The sequence below is a fragment of the Euphorbia lathyris genome, chromosome 3 (assembly GCF_963576675.1).
Source record: "Euphorbia lathyris chromosome 3, ddEupLath1.1, whole genome shotgun sequence".
Taxonomy (NCBI): Eukaryota; Viridiplantae; Streptophyta; class Magnoliopsida; order Malpighiales; family Euphorbiaceae; genus Euphorbia; species Euphorbia lathyris.
In genome coordinates this window covers 33,420,945-33,432,946 of record NC_088912.1, presented here as the reverse complement: position 1 = coordinate 33,432,946, position 12,002 = coordinate 33,420,945, and the positions used below count along the sequence as shown (strand labels likewise).

General features: G+C 31.1%; 1 protein-coding gene and 1 non-coding gene across 2 annotated transcripts; one reads left to right on the top strand and one right to left on the bottom strand.

Annotated features, from left to right (window-relative positions):
• The first annotated feature begins 4,125 nt into the window (after positions 1-4,125).
• Positions 4,126-4,199, top strand: TRNAR-UCG (transfer RNA arginine (anticodon UCG)). Its single transcript has one exon. It is a non-coding gene; the product is annotated as a tRNA-Arg (tRNA).
• A 2,623-nt stretch (positions 4,200-6,822) lies between these two features.
• LOC136224797 (large ribosomal subunit protein uL29-like) lies at positions 6,823-10,895 on the bottom strand. Its single transcript, XM_066013220.1, has 4 exons — positions 10,818-10,895; positions 10,583-10,718; positions 10,322-10,478; positions 6,823-7,171 (listed from the first exon to the last, which is right to left on the bottom strand). The coding sequence occupies exons 1-4, from the start codon at positions 10,819-10,821 to the stop codon at positions 7,097-7,099; spliced, it is 372 nt and encodes a 123-aa protein (XP_065869292.1). The 5' UTR covers positions 10,822-10,895; the 3' UTR covers positions 6,823-7,096.
• Positions 10,896-12,002: the final 1,107 nt, after the last annotated feature.

The window sequence follows — 12,002 nt, the reverse complement described above, 5'->3', positions numbered from 1 at the left end:
ACCAAACACTCCAATTAGCGGTTTCAGTGGTCAAACCTCTAAAGTTGGTCAAAATCGCTCTTTTTATCCCAAAACGCTCTTTACCAAACAGGGCCAAAGTAGAAAAGTCAATTGTATAAAAGAATATTACTTAAAAATGACATTTTTTTTGGTACATTTAACAAACAATCTAATAAAAACATTTCATATGAAAAAAACATTTTATATTTCTTTAAGTACCTAATTTCTTATATAAAATGATGCTTATGAGCATTTCTAAATGCAAAAATTTCAAATTTAATAGATTATGAAATAGTTCTAATAGATTTTATGCTCTTCAGGACACAAAGTATAATAACAGAAAATTAAAAAACCAAATTTGAAAATCATATCACTTAACGGGCTTTAGCAGCTAAGTTTTTGAAATTGGAAGATTTTGATGCGTTTCTCCCAAATTGTCTCTGAAGACCAAGTAAATCAGAATCTGATAAAGTTTTGCAAAGACGGGAGAGATAAATTATAAATTTTGTTAGGATTAATGGGTGAGAGAGATAATTATGGAAAGACTATGGGATAAATTAGGGAATTGATGTCAACATTTTTATTAAGAAATTTGGAAAGAATGTGATGTTTTTAATCAAGTATAATTTCTTTTTGAATTTAATCTAATGCCAACATTTTTAATTTGGAAAGAATGTTATGACAATGTTTTTAATCAAAGTATATTTTCTTTTTGAATTTAATCAAGTATAGTTTAAAAGCCTATAATAAAATCATACATTACTATTATTGGGCCTCTTTCATCCATGGGCCCTGGGCAGGTCCATGCTCAGGGACGGGCCTGCTAACGTTGATAAATATAGGTAATTTTATTGGTATGTTGTCAGATCAATAACAATTTTATCTTTAAGGTTGACAAGTTAAATCAATTTGGTAAATAATTTATCAAGTTGTCTTTTCAGTCATGAATCGTGTCATCTATATTTCACATTTACGTTATTTTATCATTCATTAGCAATGTTCACAATCAAGGCCGTCTAGGCGTTTGAAATCGAGAATCCGTCCAATTTTCTCTGATTAGTCCATTTGGCCTTTTTTTGTTCCTTAAGCGATTTTTAACCATTTGGGCTCCGTCTAAACCGCCTAGACTGTCTAGGCGTCGCCTAAGCAACGATGAACAAAAGCTTTTTTTGTTATTAATTTTTTTTACTTTATTATAATTCGCTTTTGAATATTGTCACATGATTATTTATTATTTGTGTTTATTATTTTCAGATATTTTGGTTTAATTGTGTTATCTACTTGTTTTCATGATATAGTTTAAAATTTTAATAACATTTGTTTCACAGTTTTTGGTGAATTATATTACTTGTGAACATTGTATTTTAGTTGTTTAAGTTTTTCAATGACATTACTGTTGAAATGTTGATGTTTACACATTTTAAAGATATAAATTACAATAATACGTGTTTTTCTATATTAAATAATTTTATATTATTATTTTTAGATAGCATAATACATATTTTTAATTAAATGTATATATCACCTTATTGATTAACAAATAAAAAATAGACAAATAGAAATTCGATTAATCTCTGACTAATCCCGAATTAATATTCAAGAGCTCTATCTGTCCGACTAATATCTAGTGGTTTTTCCAACCTTGCTCATTAGTAACAAATCACAACTATACGAATAGACGTGTATTTTTTTTTTTTGAAACAAATTAAAAATTATACTGTATTTTTTGTACAAGTTAGAATAAAAAATCAAAATATTTTCTCGAATTTAAAAATATTAATCTCCAATTTTATTACTAAATCACAAATAATGTTAAATCATTTTTTTACATAATGAGTAAAATATTCGTATTTTATAAAGATATCTAAAATTAATCTATATTACCAAAATTAAAGATAAAATTATTATTAACAGATAATGTGATAGATATTTTTGCACTTTATCCCTTCATATTTTTATAAATTTTCGACTATCTATAATGTAAAATTGCCGTGGTATTATGTTGACCATTAATCAAGCTACATTATTATATTCTTAGTCATATTAATATTGTTATGTTCACGTTACTTTTACCAAAAAAAAAATCACATCATATCAACTCCATTATATTCTTAATAGCATTTATTAAACTCTCATATAGCATGAGTACATGATTAAATCATATCATGTCGACTTCTGTCATAAAATTAGTCAAAATTTCATAATAATAATTTTAATGTTATAATAAATAATTTTATGACAATTTAAAATTTAATGAATAAAGTAAAATAATTTTACGATCATTATTAATACTATAACTACGGAAGTCATCGGTTCGAATCACATCCCGATGGAGTGAGGATTTCTCTTTCTTCTTTAATGTAAGCGCATTGTGCGCAAAATTTAAAAAAAAAATACTATACACTTTTTTTTAAATACTATACAGACTTCTACATATTCTTTTCTACAGAGATTGGAATTACGTGTGTTCTAACTTAATTTTCACATGATCAAGATTTTGCTTTTATTTTATTATTACTTTATAAATCCGAACAAAGTTGTAACTTTCAAAAGACCAGTAAAGTGGATAAAATTAATAATAATGTATAAATTTATTCTTGTAGTTATCTGGGTCGGTCCTGACAATTTAAGGGTCCTGGGCAAAATAAGTATTAAGGGTCCCTTTAATATAAAATTTACAACTTAGGGCCCGTGTAGGAAATATATAAAACAACTGAATTTTCTCCTACAAACATACTACAGAACGTAAAATGTTATAAGAGATTTTTGGAGGGAAGATTTCATCCATAATTATCCATATAGGAAACTTGCCTTCTTACTTTAACTATCCGAGTAAATTACATCAATGGTACCTGAACTTTATCTTAATTCACATTTTGGTACCTAGATTACATTTTGTCTCAAAAATATATCCGAAGTAACGATGACCGGACAATTAAGTATATTTTACCGGTTAATGGCCGGTCAATGCGATTTTGACAAGTAAATTACACTGATGGTACCTGAACTTTACCCGAATTCACATTTTGGTACCTATATTTTATTTTATCCAAAAAATACACTTCAAGTAAAAAATGACTCAATATTTTAGTATATTTGACCGACCAGTGATTGATCAACCCGAGTTTGACCATTTTAAATTAAAAATTGAGACCAATCATACACGCAATTAACATAAAATTATAATACTGTCATTTAGCTCATAAATGACAATATTATAATTTTATGTTAATTGAGTGTATGGTGAGTCCCAATGTTTAGTTCATGTTACCCGGTCACTAACCGATCAAATGAACTAAACCTTTCAGTCACCTTTACTTGTGTTATGTTTTTAGGATAAAATAAAATTCAGGTACCGAAGTGTTAATTATGATAAAGTTCGGGTACCATTAATGTAATTAACTCATGAAACTCGCTTTGACCGGTCATAACCGGTAAAATTATACTAAATTGTTCGGTCATCGTTACTTTAGGTATATTTTTGGGACAAAATGTAATCTAGGTACCAAAGTGTAAACTATGTAAAGTTCAGGTACCATTGATGTAGTTTACCCTTAACTATCCATATCATTTATATATTAAAAATATGGTAGACACTATAGAAAAAAAAAATAAAGTAATGATTAAATATATATAATTTATATGTTAAAAATATATTCAAAAGAATTACAAATGTTAGAATCGAACCCATATCCTCTTTAGTTAGAGAATAAGGTAATACCACTTTGCTACCTTAATCTATTATACTTAAAACAAAAGGTATTTATTTATAACTACAATTTTTTTTAGGCCCCCCTCCAGCCCTGGGCCCTAGGCCGGCGCACCCCGGACCTAGACTCAAAGCCGGCCCTGATAGTTATTGCGAAATAATGGATTTAACCTTCACTAATAAAATATGTATAATTTCAAACCTTATTTGAGGATCAGTATATTGAAAGGCGGCCCTTTATTAATAAAACTTGAAATTGTGCTATTTGATGAATGGTAAGTTTAATATTGTCTCTTTTTTTTAATGAAATGCTATATCTTTTCTTTTGACATAACCATAGTGCAAAATTTGTAAGCTGATGTAAGAATTCACTGATATATTGTATAACAGAGTAATATTTTAGATCATATCAATACGACCGCATAGCGCAGTGGATTAGCGCGTTTGACTTCGGATCAAAAGGTCGTGGGTTCGACTCCCACTGTGGTCGACTTCAATTTTGTTTTTTTTGCTCAGCCTTGGATTCGTTCTGTATATGGTTGGGCCCATTGGGATGTTTGGTCCTCATCTGCACTTTTCTTTTTGTTTTTAAGGGGACAAAGTAAAGCAAAAGAAAAAGGTTACCTCGTAAAAACTTATATAACTAAATCAAAGGCAAAACTTAACTAAATTGTTACTTTCTGATCCCTGAATTTTTATATGATATCGCTAAAATTTAATCCCTACAAGGATGTTGTTTAAAAAAATTTGAACAACAAATTAAAACTCATTCAGTTTAACAAAAAAAAAAAATTCGAATTCCAAAATTGAAAAAAGGATTTATTATTATTATATTTTTGAAAGGAAAACAAAAGGATTTATTATGATATTCTAATTGCTTTTTGGGATAGAAAAAAAAATACAATATTGATTTACCTTATGAATAATAATTTTAAGGAAAAATAAATCCCAATCAAGACTAGAGCAATTCAAATGAACCCAGACTTAAAGAATATTATAGAAAAAATATATCAAGAATAAGAGACAAAAATCATATTTCGAAGTCAAGATTTTCTTGAAGTTCTATTGTATTTAATTCGTAATAAATTACAAACCTTTAACAAGATGTTAATTTGAATGAGGTACCATATAAAAACAAACAAAACATAAAAAAACAAACAAAGATGTTAATTTGAATTAGGTACCATATTAAAAAAAAGGGTAAATTTCAAAAAAAACCCCTGTGGTTTCACTTTTTTGCCAAAAAAGGATTGTGGTTTTTTTCGTTTCAAATACAGGACTGTGGTTTATTCCGTTACACTATTTACGGATTTGGTGAAGATGCCGTTAATTTACTGACGTGGCTGAAGGGCAATTATGGGTTTTTAAAAAAATTGGGATAAATTTTTTTAAAAACAACCCTGTGGTTTCACTTTTTTGCAGAAAAAGGATTGTGGTTTTTTTTTCTTTTCAAATACAGGACTGTGATTTATTCCATTACACTATTTACGGATTTGGTGAAGATGTCGTTTATTTGCAGACGTGGCTGAAGGGCAAATATGAGTTTTTTAAAAAAATTGACTATAAAAGGCTTTGAACAACCATGTGAGATTGCGCTCATGTGAGATTTTATAGTCAATATTGTAGCCACAAAATAGTTATAAAAAATTCATCGGTAAATATTGTAGACCCAAAATAGTTATAAAAAATTTATTGATCAATTTTTTTAAAAATCCATATTTACTCTTCAGCCACGTTAGCAAATAAACGACATCTTCACCAAATCCGTAAATAGTGTAAAGAATAAATCACAGTCCTGTATTTGAAAAGAAAAAAAACCATAGTCCTTTTTCTGCAAAAAAGTGAAACCACAGGGTTTTTTTTTTAAATTTACCCTAATTTTTTTAAAAACCCATAATTGCCCTTCAGCCACGTCAGCAAATTAACGGCATCTTCACCAAATCCGTAAATAGTGTAACGGAATAAACCACAGTCTTGTATTTGAAACGAAAAAAACCACAGTCCTTTTTTGGCAAAAAAGTGAAACCACAGGGGTTTTTTTTTGAAATTTACCCTAAAAAAACAAAGATGTTCCTAGAAAAAACAAACAAAGATGTTAATTTGAATTAGGTACCATATAAAAAACAAACGAAGATGGTCGTGCGATGGTAGCGGAGATGTCTCCTTTGCAGAAGCAGTGGCACCGAAGTCCGGAATAGAATGGGTCCTGAGCCTGGATTGTTATAATGTCATTTTTGAACTTGATGCGAAGGGAGTCGTTGAATTCATTTGGTCATTAAGATCCATGTGAATATTCCTGTACTAATCATAGTGTTGATCTCTCGGAGTTTGGCACTCTAATACAGGCTTGTAGGAATCTTTTGTTTCGCCGTCCTGGAGGTGACTTTTAGACCGCGATTAGTGAACATGGCAGCGCATAGTTTAGTTAGACGTTCCAGTTCCAATGCTAATCCTTTAGATTATTTATTAGCTCCTAGTCAGGACATTGGTCCTCATTAATTGAATTTGGTTACGTTTGTTTCAAAAAAAAAAAAAAAAACAGAAAAATCTATTGCAAAGACCCCATTCAGCTTATATCTTTTCAAAATTTGATGTTGCTCAACCGTTGGGTGGCCGGACTGAAGTTTTTAACCAGTGCTTAGAAACTACCTCTGAGATTTTGGTTTATCATCCTTCAGATTGAGCCCAACTTTACCATTGGGCCGAATGAATCTATAACATGGAGTGTCAATTATTGCGTTCATGTTACTTATTGTGTTAGTGTCATGTTGTTATCGATTTCGTATTGCATTTTTTTTTTAATCACATTCAGTTTTATTACATACCTATGTTAACAATCACATTTAAAAAGATATAAAATGTTTTTAAATGTTATATATCATTTTTAAATTAACATGCATATAACATGTTTACAAATCAATATAGTTTTACTATCTTTTAAGATTTGAATGATGTTTATATGTAATAATTATAAATTAAGATGACATATAAAACCCTGAATATAAGAACGGTTCTTTAAATATTTGTATCATTTTCGAATTAACAACTCAGTTGAGGTACAATTTTTTAAATGACTTATTGTTAAATTAAATCCAAACACTAAATTTCTGAACTTAGCACAAACAATCCTAATTTTCAATGCAGCTCTTTCATATGTTGAACAAAATTCTGGTCTGCCTTTGATTTTCCGATGTAATTAAAAAATGATTGTAAACAAGAAATGGTATCAAATCTAGGAGCTATAACTATTCCTATTCGGGATAACAAACTGATTCAAGTCAAATTCATGCACAACACAACTCTAAAAACCAAAACATAGAAATAATGTAAATCATTTTCATTTCTGAGAGCAACACATAAACCATCTTCTTCTCTGTAGATCAAACTTTACACCTTAATGGCATACTTCCTCAGTGGATAATACATCTCCTTCTTCTTTTCGCGCTCTGTCTTCAACGAAGCCTGTAAAGCACCAGAACAAGGCACATCAATTACAATGGAGTGAAGGTTTTACTTTTTATGCATGCATTGAACCATGTTGAATATTAAGTAACCATTTCCACATCGCCCAATATTCAAGTAACAATAAGTTGGAATATCTGAGATTAACATTCATCATATATGATTCTTGAGTTATGAATGACAAAAAAGTGCTCTTCTAAAATACCATATAAATCAATTAGTCAGCGTTCAATAAACAAACAGTTCTCTTTAACCAATGCAAGAGCTATAAAATTGAGTGCAAAAAAAGTCCAAACAGGATTTGATTCAAGATTTTCAATTTCTAATTGCAGGATTTCTCTTAATTTTAAAAGTTATCACTTAAGATAAAAGAAATCGAAATTAGTAGAAAATTCCTACATCGCAAAGGAAGGGAAAAAAACATAAGGAAATGGCTACGCATTAAGTAAAATGTACAATATAATATGCTTCTGATTCGAAACTTGATTAGAAAAAAAAGGGCAGCTAATGAACATATCATGCCATTGTAAAAATGGCCAATTTGTTGAAACACAAGCTAGAATTAAAAACAAAAATCAACACTACCAAATTGCAATAGTGGAAAAAAAGATCCAAAATACAGTTCAATAACGAATTAAATAATTGATGGTAACCTATGTTGCACGGAAACTCTCTTAATTAGCATTTCCGCATTTCATGTCTGTTTCTATTTCAGTTTATTTTCTGTTTCCATTACCGTTTCCTAGCTAATTTTTTCCGGTATCCGTTTCTGTGCAACATAGATGGTAACTTTCAGAACTTCCAAAACAATGCACTTGGCATAGTAGTTAAAGGCGCGCCTCACTCAAAGCTCAAGGTCTTGAGCCTTGAATGCAGAAAAAGAGGCGATGTACAAAAGCCTCTCGCCTTGTGCGCCCCAGGGATCAAGGCGCCTAAGGGTTTTCACTAGGGTTTTTTATTTTTTACTGTTTTCTGTAAAATAACTGTTTGATTAATCTCAACCACTAATCTAAATAAGAATATCAAGAGTCCTAACTAAATATAGAAAGAATAGAGAAGGATTAAGAGAAGTCACATAAAGAAAGAAGAGTCTCCTCCACTCCACGCAAAAATAAACTGAGACAGTCACAATGAAGAACAAACAGAGAACCTGCGGCCTGGAATTGTCTGTGTTCTTTTTGATTAAGAACGAATGGTTATTAGTTTAATAGCATTAGTTATAGTTAGGTACTTAGGTTAAGAGGTAAGTATATGTAAATGTGTCTATGAAGTATGAACTTAACTTGGTGTTTTTGACATTTATAATTTACTATTATGTTTTTATATGGTTTTGTTTGTTTTTTTTCTGTGGTCATAAGTGTGTTTTTTGGTTTATGCTTAACTACTAGTAGAAGAGTACATATATTTTATTTTATGCACCTCGTGTTCCTAAGGCGCACGCCTCGCCTTGCACCTTGAGCCTAGGCTCCAGACCCCTTAGCGCCTTTAACAACTATGGCACTTGTAACTTCTTGTCTTAGTCAGGATGATGTACGCCCCCATTTCATTATGCAGTTCAGATTAAGTGATCAAAACAAGCTTACTTTCGTTGCACAGTGTTCCTAAGATAGTAGTAACTATCAAATACCCATTTCTTTCTGCATACTGAATAACTGAAAGAATCAGTATACTAGTGTATCTTAACTTTGTTGAAGGGTATAATCCTTATTTGTAAGGACTAATGCATGTAATTTCGTATTGTATCGCTCTTCTATCATCAAAACAATTAATTACTTGACCCAACAGCTGCAGATAACCACAAATCTAAACATAGTTATTAAAGGCGCAATGAGGCGCTAAGGGGTCCTGGAGCCTAGGCGCAAGGCACGCACCTGATGAACAGGAGGCGCAGAAATTTTTCAAAAATAGACATAAAATCTAAATATCAATATTTGATACAAATGTCACTAATACTCTATTACTAATTAAAGTATAAGTCGTGATGAACCAAAACAAACACTTACAGACAGTTTAATAAGCAGTCATTGTCAATCAAAAAGAAAAAAAACTAAACATCATCATCAAGACCATCCTCAAGATAATATAGTAGTCTCCATTATCATTTTCATCTCTAATTTCCTCCTCCTCATTTATAAGAGACATAAATAGCACAGCTCTCACAGGAGGAGTTGTTTTTGCTTAGCCTTAACCTCCCTTCTATTTACGTATCTTCTTATACTTGTTTAGTTTTACACTTTTACATAGATTAATAAGTTTACTCAGATTAGATCACTGGTTGAAATTAATCAATCTTTTATTTTAATGAAAACAATATAAATAAATAAATAAACAGTCCACTTGATTTTTTAGGAAGAAATAAATTCCTGTTTTCTTGTTAGATCAGTGACAATTCAAGATTAATTTAGAGAAGGATTTCAAACTTCTGATACATTCAACTAAGCTCTTGTTTGGGAGGGAGTTAGTGGAGCTAAATGGGAGTAATGGAAGGTTAAATATCACATTAACCTTGTTTGGGAGTTGTTTTTGGAGAGTAAATGAAGGTTAATGGAAGTTAAATGTTTACTTCCTTTAACCTCCAAACTCTAACCTCAAAATTGGGAGTTAAAGGAAGTACCGTAAAGTTCATTAAATTTTTTTTTACCTCTGTAGAGTAAATTTAACCTACTTCCCCTATATATTTTTAACTCTCATTTACGTTATATAAACTTCCAAACAAAGTTAATTTTTAACTTTCATTTCCATTACTCACTTTCCTTTCCATTAGCTCCTTTAACTCTCGCCTCATTAACCTCTAAACTCCCAAACAAAGGCTAAGGTAACTGGCTAGTAATTGGTAAACTATCCAACATATTCTTCACAAATGCACACCAACAAAACCATTGCTTTAGATCAGAAAAAGACAGAAACATCAAGTGCTTTGCATATATTGCGTCCACTAAGGCATAACCAAGTTTTCACAAAGTAAAACCAATTTACTTCTACTTATCAACAACATTTGAACAAACAATAGTTCCTAATTGATTAAGCTTGTACACCATCTTTCTGAATTACAATTAGCCAACAAATCATAACTCAGACATACTAAACCACCACAAATTGAATCAAAGAACACAACTCACAAGCATATAAAAAAATTGAGAAGTAAAGTACCTGGTGCTTGGTAAGACGTCTGCGAATGGCTCTGGTTTTCTTTGGACGCAAATCGAGAGGCAAAAGCTTCTTGTTCTTGTAGACTTCCCTTAAAGCAGCCTTTTGCTTCTGCGACATTACAGTCAATACCTGCGCTATCGATAGTCTCACGACCTTACTGTATCCCCAATCAAAAACAAACCAGTATCAATAACTAACAAATTCATAATCAAAAGGCGCAATTCTAAACATAAATACAACAAAATTGATAAGAAATACTACATTTTGGAGAGCTTATTAGGTGCGCCGCCGGTGACCTTAGCAACGCGGAGGAGAGCTAGCTCAGCTTTCAGATCCTTCAGCTGGCTTAAAAGCTCTGTCTTCGATTTATTTCTCAACTCATGAACTTTGATCCTTGCTTTTTTATTTAACAAAAACAGAAAGGAAAATGGAAAATCAGCAAAGAAATATTATTGGATTGAAGGAACGAAATAGAAACGGTGTTGAAAGAACTCACCCATGGCTCTGCTTCGTCTATGTTTTCCCTCTTTCTCCAAAGAAGCGGAAAGAGAGCATCAATTTTCTTTTCCTTTTTATAGTGGTTGAGCAAAACCCTGAAATTGGGAGACACGTGCAAAGATAAATGTTCACGTGTTAAGTGTCAATTCACAAAACAATGCCCTAAGAGCTAGGGTGAGGAAAACAACCGGTATTACCAAACCGAAATTTTAGTTTGGTTCGGTTATTTTAATATTCTGATTTGGTTCGGTTTTAATTTTAACTTAGTTTAGTAATCGGTTATCGGTTCGGTTACTAAAAAATATATCGGTATAACCGATAATCGAACCAGAATGTTAAAATAACCGAACAAGTTCATAAAACAATGCCCTAAAAGCATGGCATTAATCACATTAAAAAAAACCTAATACATCACCAGCTTCCTGAACTTGTCCATAATAATAGATTGATTTCATAAACTTTGCAAGTGTCTCACCAGCTCCTTAAACTTGCTTATTTCGTATCATCAGCTCCCTAAACTTGTCCATAAACATTTATTAGTTTCCAGAACTTTGCAAATGTCTCACCAGCTCCATAAACTTGGTTATTCCGTAACAACTAAATCCAAAAATCATAATACTAACTCGGATTAAGGTGCAAAAATACCCTTAACGTTTAATTTTTCCCCTAACGTTTAAAATGGTGCAATTTTACCCCTAACATTAGTAGCCAAGAAATTTATAAATTTGGTGAATTTTTTAAATTTTTTTTGTCCAATTCATACAAAAGTCAGTATATTTTTTTTTATTTTTTTTTTCACATCCCAATAGATGTTTGTGATTTGTTACTAATAAAATGACGCACGTGTGAAGTGTAGATGACAAGATTCATAGCCGAGAAGACAGTTTGATGAATTATTTCTCAAATTAACCCAATTTATCAATTTAGGGGTCAAATTGCTCATGGCTTCCAACATTAGGAGTAAAATTACTCCTGACCCAAATCGTTAGGGGTATTTTTGCACCTTAATCCGAGTTAGTATTATGGTTTTTGTATTTAGTTGTTACGGAATAAGCAAATTTAGTGAGCTAGTGACACATTTGCAAAAGTCATGGAGCTAATCAATTTTTATGGACAAGTTTAGGGAGCTGGTGATACGAAATAAACAAGTTTAGGGAGCTGATAAGACAATTGCAAAGTTCAG